This window comes from Lemur catta, chromosome 11 (genome assembly GCF_020740605.2).
Source record: "Lemur catta isolate mLemCat1 chromosome 11, mLemCat1.pri, whole genome shotgun sequence".
Taxonomy (NCBI): domain Eukaryota; kingdom Metazoa; phylum Chordata; class Mammalia; order Primates; family Lemuridae; genus Lemur; species Lemur catta.
In genome coordinates, this window is record NC_059138.1 from 20,467,099 (window position 1) to 20,489,045 (window position 21,947).

The following is a 21,947-nucleotide window of genomic DNA, read 5'->3' on the forward strand; positions in this document are numbered from 1 at the left end:
GGGTACTGTCCAAACAAGCCTGGTCAATAGTCCACAACAGGCTGCGTGCAGTGGCTCATGCCTGTAATCCTAGCACTCTGGGAGGCTAAGGCAGGAAGATCGCTTGAGCTCAGGAGTTCGAGACCAGCCTGGGCAAGATCGAGACCCCATCTCTACTAAAAATAGAAAAAATTAATCAGGCATGGTAGTGCGCACCTGTAGTCCGAGCTACTCGGGAGGCTGAGGCAGGAGGATCGCTTGAGCCCAGGAGTTAGACATAGCTGTGAGATAGGCTGATGCCACGGCACTCTAGCCCAGGCAACGGAGTGAGACTGTCTCAAAAAAAAGATAGTCCACAACATCCTCCAGGTCTGTGGGCACCACTCCCTTTCCTCCATGGATACACTTTGCACATCTGAGTCCTTGGGACCTGGTTCCCAGTCTTCTGCTGACATTGTTTTAGAAGAAGTGGGGCTAACAGGCCTCCCTGGTGAAGCCTGAATTCCTTTGACTGGCCAGGGGAGGAAGCTGTGGATCGGAATGCACCTGGCCAGACAGACATACCTGGTAGAAGGCAAGAGGGCCTCAGAGGTGGGGCCCAGGATTGCCAGGAGGAGCCCTGGCCACCCTGCTTCGGGTCATCACTCCAGGGGCAAGCTGCGTGTTTGTGCTCAGTCATCTTGTGCTCAGTGAGGCAGCTGTGGCCACAGAAGAGCTGTTGTCCATGTAGAGCCAACTGGACAAGGAGGACAGCCAGCACATTAAGCTGACATCAGCCTGAAGCATGACTGTCAGTGGTAACCTCATTAGCCCCGGGCTCTTGACATTGCAGAACAGCCTTTAGGAGGATGTGGAAGACAAAAGAGATCAGGACCAGATAAACAGGCCAGGACTGGGGCCTATGGAAAATAAACACACCTCAAGTTTATACAAAAACCATTTATTTACTGCTTATATTTCTTTTCCCCCTCTCTATCCCCAACAGGGAACCCAGCCAGTTTCTACAGCTTCCTGCTGTCTGGTTCTTGAAAGTGGGGCTTTGGGGACATGGTTGGAGGTTATGAAAGGTGGGAATCTCCTCACCCACCAGTTGTGGAAGTTGAAGGAAGCTTTCCTGCCTGGCTGAAGCTACAGCTGCTTCCCAGGGTAGCCCCCCAGGTCAAGAGGACACCCCCACACACACACACTGAATGAGTATGAGTATGTCTCTCTGAGGCCCTGTCACTCATTGCTTCCATCCCACTCCAGGCCAAGGCGCTAGAGCTGAACCAGTCTCTCACCTGAGACAGAGCTCAGCGGCAAGGCGGGGATGGGGCGAGTGTGTGTGCTGCCATTCTGGGTCCTAATCAACAAACAGGAAACAGGAGGAGGTTGGCCTGGCTGAACCAAAATGGGAGAGGGGAAGAGGATGGAGGAGAACTGAGGGTGGGTTTGGAGTTGGGCCACCTGTCAGGAGAGGTTCTGGCCCCTGTGGGCATGAGCACTTCCAGCCCCACAACCACCTAGAAGAGGAAGAGGGAGCCCTGTCCCTATTTAGACAAAGACTAATGACACAATGAACACTTGTGGTCTCAGAGTGCCAGGCAAGGGCACCCATCGGCCCAGAAAAGAGCAGCCAGCCCTCACCTGACGGACATGGCTTGGCTGCCTCCCTGGACACCACAGCACACTCCGGGTAGCGTCGCCTGCCTCTGCCATTACGGCCCCACCACAAGCTCTGCGCACCCACCACCCTGTTGGAGGCTGATGCTGCCAGCCAGACTCCAGCTGGCAGGGCGGTCACAAGGGCCCTGAGCTCCAGAGCCCTGCCGCTGGGGTGAGGCCCACCCGTGGAGACGTCAGGCTCTTTCCTACAGTCCTGCTGCTTTGAGCCAGACATAGGGAACTCTCCTGGGAGGGTACTGGCCCACAGGTTCTCGGGAAGACAAGATCCTAGGGAAGCACTCTCAGGGAGGAGGAGGAGCCTCGGAACGTATTTGTTCCCGTCTTTCCTGTCACGGGCTCAGAAGTCCGAGTCTGCATCCATGAGCTCGGCCTCCATCAGGTTGGTTCGGGAGTGAATGGGTCCCAGACCCTGCCGGCGGCCATGGGCCCAGGCCGTGGGGGCCGGAACACTGGGCAGAAACGGATCCTGCAGGGGACTGGGCTCTGGGCAGAACGGGTTGGAGACCAGGGTCCAGGCCCCCTGTCGGCAGGGCTCCCCAGCGCCCCAGGTGCCTGCTGCTACCAGGCATTTCTGCCGGGGCAGCTGAGGCAGTCGAGGAACAGCACTGGGGGCAGGGGCAGGGTGGTGCAGCTCCGGGGGTGGCCCCAGAGGGCACACCTCCTTCTTCCTCTTCCTCCTCTTCTTCTTCCGGCCCAGGCGCTTCTGCAGCTCTGGGGAGATCTCTGCTTCTACCAGCCACAGGTTGGCTTGTTCCTCTGGGGGCACTGACAGCGGGAGAGAGAACACAAGGCTGGAGCCCCGGCTCTGTCCCCACGGCCCCTGCTCTCCCTGGACCCCTGCTCCTTGAGCTCTGGGACCTACACCTCTAGACATCCAGCGCCTCGGCCCGCCCTTCAGATCCTCCTGCCTCTCTGGCAGCCTCTGTGCCCCAGGCCCAGGAACTCCCAGCCTCTGTGCTCCCCACTTTCCTCCAAAAGCCTGAACCCTCATACCTGGGGTTGCCACAGGGGTGACAGACACATCCTGGGGCAGGATGGCCCCTCTCCGAGCCACCATCTTGGTGACATGCTGGGCCCAGGCAGAGGAGACATCAGCTGAGGGCTCATTGAGGTCAAAGGCCAAGCCCGCTATGGGAATAGGAGAAAAGGAGAAGGAGCAGTGATTCCCCAGCCCTGGCAGCGGCTCCTCCCTTATTCAGCCCCATTCATCTTCCTCCAGCCAATCCCTCCTGCTCCACCGGAAAAAGCCCACTCTGTTATACAGTGATCTCTACTGTTCCGAATCTAAAGAGAGGGGCCTCAGGTTGCCAAAGGGCCTAACTGGAGGCCAGAAATCCAGTTCTTGAAACCTAACTTACTCTCGCCCAGGGAGAGCAACTGGAGAATTTAGGAGAAGAAGGGAGAGGGAGGTGAGTCCTCTTGGAACCAAAGCACCAGCAGGCAGGCCCAGGGGCAGAAGCAAAGAGGACAGAATCCCCCAAAGGAGGGGCTGGGAAGGGCCTGGAGAAGAATGAGTGAGTGAGAGGAGGGAGCACCTTGACCCTCACGCTTGGTCTTTCAAACAATCTAGGTGCCCGCTGCGGCGGCTCCGACAGGGGGAGGGGCTCACGCTCACCCACGGGCCCGTCATGGGAGACTGTGTGCATGCTGAAGGACAGCTCCTGGCCGGGGTTCTGCAGCAGCTCACGCCGCTTGGAGAAGGCCTTGGCGATCATCTTGCTCTTCTTGATCCGTTTGGGCTCATCATCGCTCTGCCCGGTCAACCTGAGAGCAGAAAGGGTGGGGGTGGGGCGTGGAGGAGCTGCCGCTTCTCATCAAATCTTGTGAAGGCCCAGCGATTCCATGCCCTCCAGGGAAGGAGGCTCCCGGCGGCCTCAAGTCCCTCAAGGACTCCGAGGAGTAGAGGACTTCTCTGCAAAGTGGGCGTGGAATGCAGGGCTCCTGTGTGCCGGGCTCTCAAATCACTCCACTCTTAGAAGATGCTAGCAGCTGGCTCTGCACTTGGCCACAGGCCTCCCAAGGACAGGGGATGCCACCAGGGGGCAGTGGCGAGCCACTGTGCTGGAAGTAGGACTAGGCAAAGTCTAAAGATGGGGACCCCGGGCTGAGAGTAAGGTGGGAGGGGCAGGACTGCTGGCTGCTGACCCCACCTGCACCAGGTACGCCTCCAGATGAGCAGCGTGGCCTTGGTCCAGACCCAGGTGCTCATGGAAATGCCAGTTCCAAACATGGCAAACAGGTTGATCTTCTCTACCAGGAGGCTAGGGCGATTCTTGATCTCACAGTCGGGGATGGGCTTCTTGGTGGGCAGCCCGATGGTCACATTGGCCTGGCACCTGTGGTGAGGGATGGTAGACAAGTGAGGCTTTCTGAGCTCACTGGGCAGGTACCCAGACAATCAATCCAAAGACTTTAGAAAGAGCTACGCCCCACAGCACTGATTCTCAATCCTGGGTGCTCATTAGAATCCTCTGGGGAGACTTTAATAGCTACTGAAGTCTGGGCCCCACCCTAAATAATTAAACCAAATCTCTGGGGCAGAGAGGCCCAGGCACTGCTGTGGTTTAAAATTTCCCAGACTGGAAGTTGGAACCTTTAAGATGGAGCCTGAAGCAGTCAGGGCATGAACTAGTGTCCATTTTAATGGGCACTCGAACTGCTGTCCCTGTCACAGCAGGTGCTGACTTTTCAGCAGCTGAGATGCCTTATTCCCTCTGATTCATCCTCATTATGACACAAAACACAGGGAAAACTAGCAAACGTTAACAGGCTGTTAACCTAGAGAGGTAACTACTCCTGTGCAGGGATCTACGCTAAGCTCTGTAGCAGAGTACACAGAATTAGAGCTAAAACATGAAATGGTTTCTTAACAATGACAATCACAACAAATGCACAAACACAAGGGTGCAGAGGGAAGGGCAAGGTTGAGCAGGGACTGGGAGGTTGTTTGCCATGTTTGGCAAAGTACAGAGCAACTGATGTCTTGAGCACCCAGACACCATCAGTCGAATCTGCTGTCTGAGGCAGGGGCCTGGCAACTGCCCGCTGCACTGCAGAGGGACCGTCCTTGCAGTCCTGGCTGCAGCTCCCATCACTGCTGCCTCCAAGCCCCTCACTCACAGCACGTAGTCCCGGAAGCTGCGCTCCCACTCAGCCTGGTTGAAGAAGTCGTAGAAGTGGCAGCTGAAGGTAATGAGCACAAAGCCAAAGGCCAGGAAGCCAAAAATGCCTGTGGAGGATAGGGGCAGGACAGGACATTACCAATCCCAGGTACTGCAGCAGCAGTGGGGAGGAGGCTGGCTGCCCCCAGGAGGCCCAAAAGCCTGCTGAGGCTGGAGTGAATTCATGCTGGGCTCAGTTCAAAAACTGCTTTCTCCAAAATAAAGTAAGACAGGCACATGAGGCAACTGTGGGAGGTCCCAAGTAGGAGGATAGTGAGCAGGAGGAAGCAGTTTTGGCAAGAACTTGAATTCTTCCACCCAAGAAGGCCTTCTTCTTTTGATCTGCCACCACCGCTACCCCCTACACACACACCCCTTGTCCTCGACCCCATGGCTGCTAACTCGTTCCACTGACTTACTGCATTCTGCAGGTCCCATAGACTCAGGAGGGTGCAGTGTTGGGCTGGCCAGGATGTCAGACCAGCTTCCCAAGGCCACTCACCCAAACGCAGCATGGTCTCGTTGATCTTGCTGGCAGCCTTCTCACTCAGCAGCCCGGGGTGGTTGCTCTTGATGGAGAACAGAGTCATGACTCCTGAACAGAAGGGGGACCTCAGACATTAGAGGGCATGAGGCCACTCTCCTGGGAGGGATGGCTGTGCAGGGGAGTAGGGGCTGAAGGGTCCCATAGCCCTGAAGTCCCAAGTCTGATTGCTCCTGTGCTGATTTAAAGCTTGAGGAACTGGAGACACAGGAGAAAAAGGGAGCTGCTGGTGGCAGATCTGCCATGGACTGGGATGATTGGGCAGACCCCAGAGGGACAGTCAAGAAGAGAGAGAGGGAGCCTCAGTCCTGGTGTAGCTGCCCCTGAGTAAGGTGGCCAGGTCAAAGCTGCTCTGATGAAAAAGGCATAAAACAAAGATTCAAGAACAGCCCTGTCCAATAGAAATATAATGTGAGCCACATACATAATCTCAACTGTTCTAGTAGCCACATTAAAAAAGTAAAAAGAAACAAGTGAGATTGAATATACCTTATAAACCTAACATATCCAAACTATAATCATTTCAGCATGTAATCCATGTAACAAGTTATTAATAATAACATATTATCATTATAATGATAATAATAGTAACATTATTTTTTCATGCTAAGCCTTTGAAATGCAGTGTGTATTTTACACTTAGAACACATCTCCATTTGGACTAGTCTCAACACACGTGGCCAGAGCTGCCGAACAGGACAGCACAGACACAGAACATAAATCAGAAGCCCAGACACTGTCACAAAGCAGGGAAAGACGTGGGCTGGGCAGAAGGCTGACAGTCCAGGGTGAGGGAACTGAAGTCGAGAAAGAAAACCTAACAATGAGTTAAACAGATAGCAAGGCTTATCGCGGGGTGGCAGGTTGAGACAGGGAAGTCAGGGCCAGCAATTCCGTGCATGTTGTGAAAACTGTGTGTTTATGTGTGCTGGAGACAGGAAGAAGATGGAAACCAAGCTCCAAAAGATTGGTAGTATATATAAAATTAATGTGCACACACATTAATGTGACCAAAGGCCCCAAGTTAGTCCATGTGGACACAGTGGGTTACTCAGGGTGTTCATCACACAGCACCCGCCTGACCGGGGCTGGAACTTGGCCAAAGTTCCACTCGACAAGAGATCAGCTCTGGGCCAATGCTCTGTAGAAAAGAGTGGATTTTTCTGGCCAGCACAAAGGTGCTGTCCAAGTGTTCGGGTGCTCTGTCTGCCCAGAGGGCCACCTTCTCCACTCTGCACCAAAGCCCTGTATGAGCTAGCTGAGGTGTCAGAGTGAAGGCAGCAGAGCTCGCAGCTCCCAGCTCCTACTTACACATAGCAGGTGCTCAGCACGTTTTATTGCCCGACTGGTTCTGGCCTGGTCTCACTTACCTCGGATGAGGAAGTAGCCTCCCACAATGAGCACCAGGCCAATCGGGGCCAGCACGAAGCCAGCACGGTATCGGTAGTTCTTGTAGCCCACAAAACAGATGCCGCTCACGGAATCCCCATCCACCTGCGTCAGCAAGAGGTGGAAGGCACAGTCAGTCACTGGCCCCCTCCCCGGAGCCCACCCCACATAGGTCCCCAGCCCCTTACCAGTCACTATACCTGGGCCACAGCAAGGATCGCCACAGTGAGGACGAAGGGGAGTGACCACGTGAGCAGGTGGAAGTAGGAGGTCTTGCCCGAGAGAGGCTGGTAGGTGGTGCCCAAGGCTTTGAAGGAGGTGTGCCAGGCATAGGTGAGGACCACAAACCAGACCACACCGGCCATCAGGGCATAGTACACAATGACAAAGATGATGACGCAGGACAGGGTCTCATTGGAGCTGCACAGACATGTGGGGTATCACTTGGGGAGGCCACTCTGTACTCCCTCAACCCTTTCCCCAGACCCTGGGCTGCTGAGGTCTGGAGTTTCCCAGGAGTCAGGGCTTGGAGACAGGACCAAGGTCAGACCTGAAGAGGCTCTAGAAGTGCCCCCTTGAGCAGATGCAAACAATCAAGGTCCTGATATTGAAACCAAGGTCCTAACTCTGGAGACTTGGGGTGCAATAAGGCAGAGCTGAACCCTACCCTGAAATCTGTTTCAAGTGCAACCTGTCCCCTTTGTGGTAAACACACATTCCTTGCCTTCCTCCTCCCACCCTCACCTCTGGGTCCCCAAGCCACCTACGTGGGCTCCCCAAGCCTCATGGTGCCGTCCGCACGGCAGACGATCTCCCGGCGGGCGCCGTCCATGAATTGGGCCAGCCAGCCGATGCTGCCCACGAAGAAGCACGCGTTGACGTAGAAGAGAATCACAGCAGGGTAGCGATTCGAGTTCCGCCAGTCAGCCACAAATGTGGCCTAGAAGAGAGAACCACAAATGTTGTTCTGCAAGGTGAGTGTTGTTCTACTGAGCACACACCTTCATCTGAGTGCAGACCCCCAATCATGACCTGCCCAAAGGAACCCCACCTCTTCTGGCCCCCTCCCTCCGGCTCCCTTCCCACTTTCCCAGCTGAGGGTGCCCTGCCACCTGCCCCTCCCCCACCCAGCTTGCCACCGTGCTGACCAGCGTGAAGAGTGTGCAGAGGCCTGTGACGGCCCCGAAGGCCGCGATGTAGCTGTGCATGTCCTGGTGCTCGGCCTCCGTGAACAGCGGGTTCTGGCACTGGATCCCACAGCCCTCCACGTCCTCGTACCAGCTCTTGGGGTTGTCGGTCCGAACCAAAGGCGCTTCGCACTGTCCTGAACTGTTGAACTTGATGTTCTGTACCTCGTTCTGCCACCGGGGAGGGACAGGGGAGAAGATGGTGCAAAGGCAGCTCAGGGGCAAGCCTCTTGTTTGGTGAAAGGAACCCGGTAGCATGGCATGGTGGCTTCCAGGATTGGAATCCCAGCCTGGCCACTCAATGGCTGTGCAGTCTTGGGCAAATTATTTGACCTCTCTGTGCCTCAGTTTTCCCATCTATAAGATAGTAGTACCTACCTCATAGTATGGTTTATGGGTTAAATGAATCAATAAATGGAGAATGCTTATAATGGTATTTGGCATGTAGTAACAGTAATAGTATTACTTTGTTATTATTATCATTTACAATCTCTCCTTCCCCACCCAGAACTGATCATGTCCTCTGTCCTGGTGGCTCCCGCTGTTTCCAATGTGCAGCCTTGACTCCCCACACGTAACATAATGTCTTGAGGACAGGCTCCTGTCATCCATGATGCCTGTAATACCCCAACACCCAATAGAGTGGGTCCACAAAAAATATTTGCTGAACATGTTCCCTTTGATAAATGAATGGAGAATCCCAGGGAGCCGCAGTTTGGGTTTGTGACCTGTTGACCGCATGGCTGTAGGCTCAGGGTCTCCCAGGAGAAAAGGCTGGGGCTCCCCTGCTCCCTGCTGGCCCCTGGCCCCTGCCCTATGCCCGGCCTGCCCAGCTGAGAGAGCCTGCACCCCGCCCCACAGAGCACTCACTGGGCAGCCTTCAGGGAAGTGGTCGGGGGTGCAGCGCAGGAAGTCGGGCCAGCCCCGCTCCCTCTCCACGATGGCACAGGGGCCTCGGGTGGCCTGGCACAGGGTGCGGCTCGGCAGTTCTACCCGGTCATTCTCGCACTTGGGCATGTACACGGCACACAGCAGGGGCTGGATCACTGCCCAGCAGCGGGGGGCGTTCCGGAGGCCTGGAAGGTGGTGACAGTGTGGACACATCGCAGTGAAGATCCCTCCTCCTCCAACCCACAGACGCAGCTGCACCCCCAGAGGCCATCACTGCACAGACCTGTCAGTGCACCTGGGCAGGACAATTCTTTGTACTGTAGGGACTGTTCCACGCGTTGCAGGACATTTAGCATCTCCAGACCCTGCCAACTAAGTGCCAGTGGAACCCTTAGGTCATTGTGACAAACAAAAAATGCCACCACCCCCACCCTCACCCAGGGGCAGTGACTGAAAGAAGGCCTGAGGAGGAACTTCTGGGAATGTTCTATTTCTTGATCTGATACTGGTTACATAGGATACTGGTAATATTCTCTTTCTTGATCCGATACTGGTTACACGAGTGTATTCACCTTGTCAAAATCAAGCTTCTAATCTGCGCACTATTCTGTATACTATAATTCAATTACAGTTTTTTTAAACAAAACAGCTGCCATTTCCAAATGCCCTGCTAGGGAGTGGTAGCACCTCTGGTTGAGAACTCCGGGTGGATTTACCTTTTCAAGGGTGTTCCTAAAACCTTCTACAGGCTTCCTCCTGGGGAGAGGGGGGTGGTGGGACCCACCCCTCACAGGGCCCGCTCCCCAGAACCAGGAGATGTTTCCCCTTCCCAGACCCCAGAGCCCCTGTTCCTCTTACCAAGCTGAGGTGAGAGAGAGAGGAGGTGGGGGCTTAGGAAGAGGTGGTCAGAGGAGCCAGGTACTCCAAAGCCAGAGGAGGAAGCAGGAGATCAGATGGAGAGAAACAGAGGAGGCTCTGTCCAGTGCAGAGAGAGGAAAGGTGTGGTCAGCAAGACAGAAACGGGCTCCCAGCACCCCTGCCCCAGTCCAGGCCCCGACCCTGCTCATCCCAGTAGCTGGGCTCACTCTGCATTCTTAGCCCCTCGGGAATCATCCCTGCTTCAGGAACATCCATTTCCCAAGCAAGAAGTTGTATTAAGAGAATCTTCTGAGGATGTGAGAGCCAACGCAGGTGACTGTCACATTGTCAGGATGGGGAGGGTACCGCTCTTTTGCGGAGAAGGCAATTTACTGGAGGGTAAGGAGCAAGGGCACTGCAATTATTTGGCCTAGGTCCAAATCTTGGTGCCACCAATCTCAGTGCTATGTGATCTTGGGCAAAGTACTTAATCTCTAGCCTCAGTCTCCTCATCTGTAAAATGGGGATGATGGATTTACCTTGTGGAACTACTGTGAAGAGTTGAGATAACACGTTAAATATACCTGGTATAGCACCTGTCATGTAGCAAGCACCCAGGAAATGTTAGCTGTTATTATTACCTGTCCAAGGCCTCTGTTCACAGCTCTCAGAGTCTATTCCAGGGCACAGGCCAAGCTCCTGCCAGTTAAGAAGCAATGTCCTCAGGCAAGAGTTCCTACTTGACTCAAATCAGGATCACCTGGGGAACCTTTATCACCTAGGTGGAGGATCCAGTCTCAGAAATACTGAGCAGGTGGGTGCCGGTGGAAAACAGAGCAGTGGGTGCGGGGTGGGGGTGGGGGGTTGCCTGGAGGGGAGGGTTTGCCTGCAAAGCAGCACGAGAGAATCTATGAGGTGATGGGCCTGGTCTCTATCTTGAATGTGGTGGCTGATTACACAACTCTATGTATGTGTTTAAACTCACAGAGCTGAGAAAGTGAATTTTACTGGATGTTTATTACATAATACATTTTCAGCGGTGGGGGGGAAGTTCCGTGCAGTAAACTGTATTCTAGAGGAGCATCAGTTAATTTAAAATGTGTTATTTTTCTAGATTATGTGATATTTGCAGTGACTATCAGCTTTTAAAAATGTGTAATTTGTTGTTTTTCTTTTTTTTTCTCATTTTAAATACTGTTTCATACTTTAAAAATAAACTCCCTGGGGAAAAGACAGATTATTAAATAAATCTTAAAGGACAACTGAAGAGCCATCTAGGGAAAAAATACCTCACCCCATTTCTCATAGAAAAGTAAATTCCAGGGGGACCAAAAATAACTACATTATTTTTCTAAAAATTAAAGTGCTAGAAGATGAGAAAGGGTTTTTCAAACCTTGGAGTGGAGAAGGCTTTTTGAAGCATGACACAAAACCTAGAACCCTTGAAATAAAAGATTTAAAGAAAAGGCTTCAGAAAAATAGATGAATTCAGTAAGGTAAAAAACAAAATCATAAAAGCAAGACACTGAGAAAATATATTTTCAATACATATCACAGTTAAAGAGCTAATTTACTTATATGCATAAAGCTCTTCCAAATCAGTAAGAACTGCATAACCCTACAGAAATGTGGGCAAAAGACAATAGATTACACAGAGAAGATTAAAAAAAAGTCTTCATAAACACAAACAGATGTTCAACCTCACCCTTAATGAAGGTGAAATAAAACTACAATAAAATATACTTTTTTAACCTTGTATATTTTTCATCACTTTTAAAATGATAAAAACATCTGAAAATACTGTATTATCAAAAGTGTGACGGAAAACTGGTACTTTTATATATTGTTGGTAGGAATAAAAATTAGTAAACACTTGTGGAGACCATTTGGCATGATCTATCAAAATTTTATACTAGCAATTCCATTTCACATGTTCCCAAAGATACTATAGAAGATTATTCATTGCAGCATTGTTTGTAATAGCAAAGAAGTAGAAAACAGCTTGAATTCATATCCATCAAAAGGAGACCAGCTAAATAGAATATCATGCATCAATGTAATAGAACACAATTCAGGCTAGAACTACAATCATGCATTGCTTAAAGACAGGGATATGATCTGAGAAATGCATCATTAGGTGATTCTGTTGTTGTGTGAACATGATGGAGTGTATTATACTTACACAAACCTAGATGGTATAGCCTACCATACACCTAGGCAGTATTGTATAGCCTATTGTGTATCTAAACATAGAAAAGCTACAGTGAAAATACGGTGTGATAATCTTATGGCACCACCATTGTATGCATAGTCTACTGTTAACTGAAACATCATTATGCATCACATGACTGGATAAGCACTGAAATGGAATGATGTCCAATATGTATTGTTAAATGGACATGGCTGAGTGGAGAACAGTGTATAGAGCATGGTACTTGTTGGGGGGTGGAGGAGAGACTAAGGGACACATCTACATCTGGACAGATGTCAGATATCTGTAAAAGGACACACAAAAACCAGTGTTGGTGATTGCCTCTGGGAGGGGAAATGGATGGCTGGAAGCAGAAGTAGGACTTAACTTTTGTTCCTTTTGAATTTTGTACCATGTACACGTACTACCTATTTTTTAAAAGTAATTAAGCTTAAAAACAAAAGAAAGAAATATACAAATTACTAAGATGGAGAAGTTCCCCAGAGAAGAGAAGGGAATGAAACTGAAAAGAGGAAGAAAGGGGACATCCAATTATCTGTATTGTTTTATTTCTTTTCTTTTATTTTTTTATTTTTTTATTTTTTTTTGAGACAGAGTCTCACTTTGTTGCCTGGGCTAGAGTGAGTGCCGTGGCATCAGCCTAGCTCACAGCAACCTCAGACTCCTGGGCTTAAGCGATCCTACTGCCTCAGCCTCCCGAGTAGCTGGGACTACAGGCATGAGCCACCATGCCCGGCTAATTTTTTTTTTTTTTGTATATATATTTTTAGTTGGCCAGATAATTTCTTTCTATTTTTAGTAGAGACGGGGTCTCACTGTTGCTCAGGCTGGTCTCGAACTCCTGACCTCGAGTGATCCACCCGCCTCGGCCTCCCAGAGCTAGGATTACAGGCGTGAGCCACCGCGCCCGGCCTTTCTTTTCTTTTAATAAAATATGAAATATAAAGAAAAATAGGGACACAGGTACTATAACAATATCAGTCCCTGCACTTTTCTATGTTCACAGACTTTTAAAATAACATTTGCCACAATCTGATCTAGAATTTTAAAAAGATTTTTTGGTTGTGTGATTCTGATGACCAGTCAAGTTAAGAACCACTGTTGTAAGGTTGGTTTAACATTAGATAATTCAGGCCGGGTGCAATGGCTCATGCCTATAATCCTAGCACTCTGGGAGGCTGAGGCAGAAGGATCACTTGAAGCCAGGAGTTGACACCAGCCTGAGCAAGAGTGAGACCCCATCTCTACTAAAAAATGGAAAAAAAAAATTAGCCAGGCAACTAAAAATAGAAAAAATTAGCTGAGTGTGGTGGTGCATGCCTGAAGTCCCAGCTACTTGGGAGGCTGAGGCAGGAGGATCGCTTGAGCCCAGGAGTTTGAGGTTGCTGTGAGCTCGGCTGATGCCACGGCACTCTAGCTCTGTCTCAAAAAAAAAAAAAAAAAAAAAAAAAATTAGAAAATGCTGCTTATTACATTAGCAGATGAAAGGAAAACAATCATACGATCATCTCAATGGATGCAGAAAAGTTGATAAAATTCAACATCCATCTATAAAATTAGGAATAGAAGAAAACTTTCTTAATCTCATGAAGTATAACTAACTACAAGAAACCTACACCAAACATCATATTTAATGGTGAAAGGTGAAAAATCTTTCTCTTTACAATCCAGAAGAGTCAAGAATGAAGGATGCTGCTTCTACTTAACAAGGTACTAGAAGCATTAAGTAGAGCAATAGGGATAAATAAAAGGTATAAGGCTTGTACAGGAAGAAACAAAACTCATTATTCACAAATGATATGACTATGTGTGTAGAATAAATTTACCTAGTTTACTGGATTCAAAATCAATTGTATTTCTATGTATCAGCAACAAACAGAAAGTGAAATAAACATTAAAGGCATAATTTACAACAGCATCAAAACATCAAGTACCTAGGAACAAATCTAACAAATAATATGTATTTAAGAACTCTGTGCAGAAAACTGTAAAAAATATTGAGAAAATGAAATAAGACCTAAATCAACAAAAATATATACATGTTCAACGTTTAAAAGACTCCGTATTGTAATGATGTCTTTTTCCCCCAAAATTAATGTAGTCAATGCAATCCCAATAAAAATCACAAGTATTTTTATATTAAAACACAAAGGATCAAAAATAGCCCAGACTCTCTCCTACATACTGATATACTATAGAGTAGACTAAGTTTGTATCCTGTGGTTCACAAAGGATTCTTGGAGAAATTCAGGGGTCTGTGAACTTGGATGGGAAAAAAAGTACACCTAACTAAAACTTAGCCCTTCCTTCAATTGTGAACGTAAGCAATATCCAACAGAACATGTTGGCAGTACCTTTGGCTTTGTCACAAATGGAAATCACATGTTTTTCTTGCAGATATCTCAAAATGTTGTCAATGCTCATCACCACTTCGTCATGATAGTGGTCATTATTATACCTGCACTAGATCTTATTTAGTGTATTAATAAAGAAGTGCACATACTTGTTTTTATATTTGATAACTATATGTCAATATAATTCATTTCCTTGATAATCCTATATGTTTTTTAAAAATCCTATGTGTTTTACTTTATGAATTTAAAAATATTATGTTGAGAAGGGGTGCATAGGCTTTACCAGAGTGCCAAAGTGGCGCATCGCTCAAACAAGGGGAAGAACCATACTATAAAGATACGGTCATTAAGATGCTGTGATACTGGGAAGGGACAAACAGACCTATGGAACAGAATGAAGATCCCAGAGATAAATGCATACATTTGATTTGTGGCAGAGTGGTGGAGAAAAGATATTTTTTTAAACAAATGATATTGCGATAATATATGTGAAACCGGAGTTCTACAAAAAACAACTCCAGATAAATTATATACTAAAAATAACAGGAAAATCTATAAAGTTTTAGAAAAATAACCTAAGAGAATAAATTCATGACTTCAGTGTAGGAAAATATTTTTTAAAATAAAACATAAAACATAATAATAAGCACTAATGATTAAAAGTTTGATAAATCACTACCTTAAAGTTCAGAACTTCTGTTCAACAGAAGACACAAAGAGAATGAGAAGGCAAGCTACAGAATATTAATAGATGATATTTTCAACACATACAACCAATAAAGAACTTATATCTAGTGTATATGAAGAAGCCCTACACTGGTGGCTCATGCCTGTAATCCTAGCACTGTGGGAGGTCAGGAGTCCAAGACCAGCCTGAACAAGAGCATGACTCTCTCTCTACAAAAAATAGAAAAATTAGCTGGGCGTGGTGGTGCGCATGTGTAGTCCCAGCTACTTGGAAGGCTGAGGTAGGAGGATCCCTCAAGTGCAGGAGTTTGAGGTTGCAGTGAGCTATAATGACTCCACTGCACTCCAGCCCGGGCAACAGAGCAAGACCCTGCTTCAAAAAAAACAAAAAGAAGAAGAAGCCCTACAAATCTTATAAAAATGACAGACAGCCCTATGGAAAAATGGGCCAAAGATGTGAACAGACATTTCACAAAAGGAGAAATTCAAATGGCCAGTAGCCTTTGAAAAGGGAAGTAATCAGGGAAACACAAATTAAAGCCACAAATATATACCACAACATATGCACTAGATTGGCAAAATTTTTAAAGGCCGACAATACCAAGTGTTGGGAATCACGGGGACGAATGAGGACTTCTACATGGCTAGTGGGAGTGTAAATTGGTGCAACCACTTTGAAAGACAGTTTGGTGTATGCTGAAGCTATGCATGCCCTATTATCTAGCAATTCCACTCCTTAAGTATGTACCTGAGGGACCTGTGCCAGGTGCACCAGGATATACACAAAAGGCTATTCAAGGCAATGTTATTCACAGTGGGCAAAATTTAGAGACAACAACAAAATAGATGAGTAAACTGTAGTACATTTATACAATGGAATACTATTCAGCAATGAAAAAAACAATCTGCAGTAACACGGATGAATCTTACAAAATAATGTAGAGTAAAAGAAGCTAGACATAAAAGAATACAGGCAGCATCACGCCATTTGTACAAAGTTCAAAAACATGCAAAACTGAACTATACTGTTAAGGGATTCCAAACTAGGTAGTAAAACTACAGGGAAAAAAGGAAATGATTACCAAAAGCATCAGGATAGTTGCTACATCTAGAGAAGGGGGAGACGGATGTGACTGGATGAGACAGAAGGGGAGCTTCTGGGGTCAGACCATGTTCTAGTTCTTGACCCATGTGTCACTTTATAATTATTTAGTATTTAGGACCTCTGTGTTTTGTGCACTTTTCTGTATGCATGCTATATTTCACAATTAAAGAGTTAAAAACCTGAAGCAAAAATGAAAATTTGGGCCGGGTGCAGTGTGGCCTGTTGTCTCAGCTATTTGGGGGGCTGAGGCAGGAAGATTCCTTGAGCCCAGGAGTTCCAGGGTGTAGTGCACTATGATCAGGCCTATGAATAGCAACTGCACTCCAGCCTGGGCAACATAGCAAGACCTCCAGCTCTAAAAAATTAATTAATTAATAAAAAATAAATTAAAAAAAGAAAACTTGGGCCCATGGGTGTTTTTCTGTATTTTTACACTTTCCCAAAATATATATTCTTTTAACCTATTCTGGTCACCAGCCAGGTCTGGGAACAGCTCTAAGGAAATTCTTCCTGATCTGCCCTGCAAGTAACTCATCATCACCAACAATATCCCTCCTTTCACCTCTCAACTCAATGTGTGAGAGGCAAACGAGAAATTCCTCCCAGTTTTTCTGTTTCTTTCCTACTTACTGGCTGTGCCCGGGCTCGGTGACAAGACCACACACCCAGGTACACACGCAGAGCGCAGCAGTGGTCAAGGAGGCTACGTGCTGGCTCTCAGGGACCTATTTTTCTCGCCAGCTGCTGGCTTCTCTGCTTTCTTGCCCCATTTACTAAACCAGGTTCGGCCTACGGTGGACCACAGCCTGGACATTATGTTTATCTGGTCAGCTTGGAATGCCTGGGAGGAGAAATTTCCAGCTGTAATAGGGAGAGATGCTAAGTGATTGAAGAAGCCCAAGGCCAGAGAGAGGAAAGACATAGGAGAGCCCTGAGGTCTATACAGACCTAGAAAATTGGACCAACTTGAGCTATAAACTTCCTCCTCAGTGGCATCCTTCCAAAGCCTCAGCAATCTGGGCCAAAGAAGCACACAGTGGCCATCCCTTTTCAGCAACTCATATTTCCAGATCTGCTGGGAATCTCCACATAAATGTCCAACGAGCACCTCTAATTCACACGACTAAAACTGAAGCCTTACTTTCTTCCTAAATCTACCCCTCCTCTGGCACTCTCTAACCTAGTGAAAGGGAATGGCACCACCTCTCATCCAAGACTGAAACTTTGGGCCTCCTGCTCACTCAGGCCTCCATCCAACTCATCAGCAAGTCCCATTGGTTCTACCTCTGAAACTCAGAGATATCTGCCCACTTCCTCCAGCCTGTTGCCCCAGAGCTGACTGCCAGCATCTCTCACCTGGCCTACTTCAACCATCCCCTGGGCAAGCAGCCAGGCTCCAGGCTTCCCCTACTCCTGTGGTTTCTTCTTCTTTTTTTTTTTTTCCCTAACAAGCCCAGTAAGGTGCCATCTTGTGGCTTCTTCACATAGCACCTAAAGAGAGCTTTCTAAAATGCAAATATGATTACATTTCTCCCTTGCTTAGAAGCCTTCGGTGGCTCCTTATCATCCTCTGGATAACATCCAAACTTAATATGGGGTATGAAGGAATCTCTTTTTGGTCTGATCTCTTCCAATTCTACCCCTCACATACTTTGATCCAATTCTACTACAATTCTTATACTTTTATTCTTTAAAAGTACCAAGCCCTCTTACCTCTACACTTTTGTACATGCTATTTATTTCCTCTTCCTATCTCTTCACAACCCAACCCTCCCTTGGCCCTGGTAGTTCCTGCTTATTTCTCCAGGCATGGGTTAAATGTCAGTTCTCCTGGGGATCCTTCCTTGTTCCTCAAAATCCTTTGTGTTGTTGCAGCATCCCAGAATGTCGCAACACCTTTCACAGTTGTCTCTATAAAGCCTGCTTAACTGTCTGCCTTCCTCTTGATGACACAGGGATCATGTCTGTATTCCTCATCTTTATATGCCCCAGAACTTGACCTAGGATGTAACACAGAGCATGCACTCTATACATAACTGAATGATTGAGTGCATATATAGCTGTGGATATATAGGCTTTGGAATAAAAAGTAAAGACCAAGCCTCTACCTCCAAAAGTTTACAGATGAATACAGCCTAGATCATCCTCATCCTTTACCCACAAAAATACTTCCAAAAGCTGGGTGACACTGACCATATGTAATGCCAAATCAATACCACTCACTGAGGACGGGACAAATCACTAGCCAGAGGTTCCCAGCTGAAGACCTGGCTGTGATTTTCACACATGGCTCAGGTTCATTCTACCATCCCTGACTCAGCTCACACCAACACCTGCTCTGGCCCTACTTCATAAACCAGGAAGCAGCGAGACTCAAAGCAGAAAGAGTACAACCAGAATACACTTGCGAATAGGACTGAGCTGAGGGATGGTGGATGGCAGCAGAGAAGAACTCAGAATGAATTAACTGCCGTGGGCTCAGTGCTGGTGCCTCTACAGGATCCTGCCCTGCCAGAGGCACAGCTAGTGAGATTTGAACCTGCACAGCCAGCAGATGGTTCTACCTCATGCACTTTCCTGCCAAAACCACTCCAGCCTGCTCAGCAGCTGCTGTCGGAGCATGAGCTGGAAAGAAGTCCCTACCCTTCCTCCTTGATCTGATGGTAACTACAGAGGGGCAGCGTCAAACATGCATGTAGCTTAAGAGAATTCGACCAAGGGCCCCCACAAAATCCAGAGAGAGGGAAAGAGAATATCCTCTTCAAGCATGAGCAACTCAGAACTGGATGAGATTCTAGTACTGAGAGACTTGGATTTTCCATGCAGCTGGCTCCTAAACTCAAGTCTCATTTCAAGTGTTGCTCAAAGAAACCTTTGCTTAATCTTTCTTTCACGTTCTTTTTTTATTTTCAGTCTTTTGCATGTGTGTAACTTTAAAGACTACAATCTTATTTTCTATGTATACCATTCTTACATGTATGTGTTCACTACTATATGTTACACATTTATGCAAACATCATAAAAGGGGTGCAGAATCACAAAGACCTTACATTATGGTAATATGTGGATTTTTCAAAGCTACTGTCGATTACACACAGTTTCTATCTTACGTGTTGACTTTAGAACATGATCCCTACATAGGATACAGCTCTACATCAATGGGTACCATCCTCCAAGTTCCTCCTCCAGCATCTGCCGCAAACCAAGAACCTTTATGGCCTTGTCCAAGATCCCACAAAGGATGAAAACTCTAGTGGCCAAGCTGACAATGACAGGCAGCTATACATATACTCTACCCCTGAGGGTCCTCACCAGATCCTGGGCAGAGCTAAGAGATGTGGCACCCCAGGCCTGTCAAAAGGAGGAGGCTCCTAGGTCTGCTGTTGGCTCCTGATTTTCTTTTCTTTTTCAAGGACAGTTTTACAATCACACTGGCCAGAAGTGAGGGATGACAAGGCCAGTTCCTTTCTCCAGCACCCTCCAGGGCCCACCCTCGAATGCCCCCATCCAGAACAGTGACAGGTGGGGAGACAGTCACTCCAGACTGCTAAGCAAGGAGCTGTTCCGGTTCAGTCTGCAGTTTTTCTCGGGCCCTGCCATACCCCACCCTGACAAGAGGTGGGGGACCTCTGGGACCTCAAACCACCATGGAAGTATCCAAGGATCTCAATAGCCCAGACTTAAGTGTCCTTCCACAACCCTGACCAGCCTGAGGATCCAAATTCCCAAAAAGCAAAAAAGTAATTGTAAGAATGGCCAAATTCCTTCATAAACCCCTGCATGTATCAGAGTCCCCATTTTTCAGATGAGGAGACTGGGAAATCTCCTGTGAAAGCAAGACAAGATCACAGTTTTCCAGACTTCCTGTCGCCCAAATCAAGACTAACAGAACTTTCTGGTTACCTCTTAATTATTCATCACCAGAGGGTCTCTTTTCCTTCCCAAGTTCTTCTCACTCATTCTTTTCCCCACCCTTTCTCTCCAAATGCCTAAACCTCTTCCACAGCCATCCTTCCCTTCCACCCCCAATTTCCCCAAGGTCTTAAACACCTTCTTGAATCCCAGAGGACCTTCAAGAGCAGGTGGAGCATCTCCTCTTCTTAAAAAATGTCCTTTCGTGTGGCTCAGAGGCTCCTCCTCACAGGCCCCTCATCCCCCCACCCTTTGCTCAGCACCCTGCTCAGGCCCTTTGTGACCGGCCTCCTCAACCTCCTCGCCCTCCCGGTCCCAACACCAAGGGTCCCTTCCCGCGCGTAACCTGCCCCTAAAGTTTCGGACTCTGTCCCTCCCACCCTCCTGGGTGCGGCCCCCGCCCTCTCAGAAGCTCAGGCCTGACCCTATTCTTTCCACAGAGTCCCCCCCGCCCCACCAGCGCAGCCCCCCGAGGTCATGCTCCGGCGCGCTTACCCGACCAGAGCACGAGCTTGCCGTGCGCTTCCTCCTGGGAGTCCGAGTCCCCAGCCAGCAGCGTGGAGGTGGCCCCGTAGGGCAGCGCCGAGCCCAGGCACACGTTGTAGCGCAGCGGCTCGCAGGGGGCTGCCCGGCCGCAGTGGCTCAGCAGCGGCGGCGGGCCGGTCACGGCCGCGCTCCTTCTCGAGCTCCCGCCCGCGCTCCGCGGCCCAGACCCGGTCGCGTTCCCGCTCAAGGCCTCCCCCCGGCCCGGGCCCCCCAGCAGCAGCAGCAGCAGCAGCAGCCCCAGGAGCGGGAGCTCAGGCCCCCGCGCGGGGCGGGCAGCGGCCATGGCCAAACCCGCCAACTCAGCAGAAGCCCCGGCGCCCCCGCCCACTCCCCGGAGCCCCCAGGCCACACGCGCAACCCTCTGGGTCGCGGAGGCGGCTCAGGCGACCTGTGCGCCCCGCAAGTCCGGGCCCGGGCCTCCCCGGACACTCCGCGCGCCACGGCCCCTCGGCGCCCAACTTCGCAAACTTTGGAACCAGGGGCCCATGTTAGGCTGCAGAGGCCCGGGCCGGGATGCACAACTCCCCAGCCCCTCGCCTGGCAATCCAAGTTGTCTTCAGCCCCGGGACCCCTCTGGACCCCCAATCCTCCGCCCCATTCCCTCTCCCACCGTTAAAACCAACTCCCGGCCGAGCGAGGAAGGCCGGCGCAGGCCGGGGCTTCGTTACTGCGTCCCCGGCTCCGCCCCCGCGCCAGCCCGCGGCCCAGCAGCCACCTTCGCCCGAGCGCGCTGCAGCCCCCCGAGTTCTCCCCGCCGACTCCCCGGCTCCTTTGTTGCTCTAGCTCGCTCGGCTCTCTGGAATGCATGGGCCTCGCAGAGCCAAGCCCGCCCCCCCCTTCCCCAAGGCTGTGGGAGGGACACGACGAGGGAGGGAAGGGGAGGAGAGCGGAGGAGAGCGGAGGAGAGCGGAGGGGAGCGGAGGGGAGGCGAAAGAGGAGGAGCTCGAGCTTCGGCCTCCCCGCGCCCGGAGGGGCCCGAGCTGGGGGGGATCCGGTGACCCTGACCGCCGCCGCCCCGGGCCCCGGGGAAAGAGATGGATGGAAATCGTGGGCCGGAGTTCCAACTAGAGATAAAGCCGGCACCTTAATCGGTCTGAGGATCGCTCAACTTGGTAGTCTGTAGGGAGCGGACTTTTCTCCTGGTTTAGTGTGTTAGAGTTAGGGGATGCCTGAAGTCAGCGGGAGCTCGTACTCCATCCCTGCCGTTTCCCAGGCCCGCCAGTCTTTCCTGCTTTTGGTTAGATCTTTCAACTTATCCCGGGGCCCCATGGAAAAGAACTTGGGTTTGGGGTTACCGCTTCTCCAAATCCTTCTGCAGTTTTCTCACTCTGAGTGATGACCTCAGAGTCACTCACGAAAGCTACCCGGGGTGCTGTTACCTGTGGGAGCAGGTGTCTGGAAATCAAATGTGCCAGCATCAAGACTTTATTGCTACGAATGTGTGCAGTCTTAACTGT

At 49.4% G+C, this 21,947-nt stretch overlaps 1 protein-coding gene across 3 annotated transcripts; it reads right to left on the bottom strand.

Annotated features, from left to right (window-relative positions):
• Positions 1-903: 903 nt before the first annotated feature.
• SMO (smoothened, frizzled class receptor) lies at positions 904-21,361 on the bottom strand. 3 transcript variants are annotated; one of them, XM_045564163.1, is made up of 14 exons: positions 20,440-20,529; positions 9,675-9,791; positions 9,100-9,188; positions 8,796-9,001; positions 7,887-8,096; positions 7,506-7,678; positions 6,939-7,158; positions 6,720-6,843; positions 5,308-5,400; positions 4,765-4,873; positions 3,795-3,980; positions 3,260-3,408; positions 2,638-2,772; positions 904-2,409 (listed from the first exon to the last, which is right to left on the bottom strand). In XM_045564163.1, exons 3-14 carry the CDS (start codon positions 9,170-9,172, stop codon positions 1,982-1,984), a joined length of 2,106 nt encoding a protein of 701 aa, XP_045420119.1. In that variant the 5' UTR covers positions 9,173-9,188; positions 9,675-9,791; positions 20,440-20,529; the 3' UTR covers positions 904-1,981. The 3 variants fall into 3 exon arrangements, with proteins under 3 accessions (XP_045420119.1, XP_045420120.1, XP_045420118.1); XM_045564164.1 differs by lacking the exon at positions 9,100-9,188; XM_045564162.1 differs by lacking the exons at positions 9,100-9,188; positions 9,675-9,791 and having other exon boundaries at positions 20,440-21,361.
• Positions 21,362-21,947: the final 586 nt, after the last annotated feature.

What these genes read in the sequence shown, in the direction of transcription:
- SMO (XM_045564162.1), bottom strand. Translation starts at nt 20,773, where the DNA reads ATGGCCGCTGCCCGCCCCGCGCGGGGGCCTGAGCTCCCGCTCCTGGGG. An exon ending in CGATCCTTGCTGTGGCCCAG is followed by an intron (nt 6,844 to 6,938) that starts GTATAGTGACTG and finishes TTGCTGACGCAG; the next exon opens with GTGGATGGGGATTCCGTGAG. An exon ending in CACCCCTGTGGCAACCCCAG is followed by an intron (nt 2,410 to 2,637) that starts GTATGAGGGTTC and finishes TCCCGCTGTCAG; the next exon opens with TGCCCCCAGAGGAACAAGCC.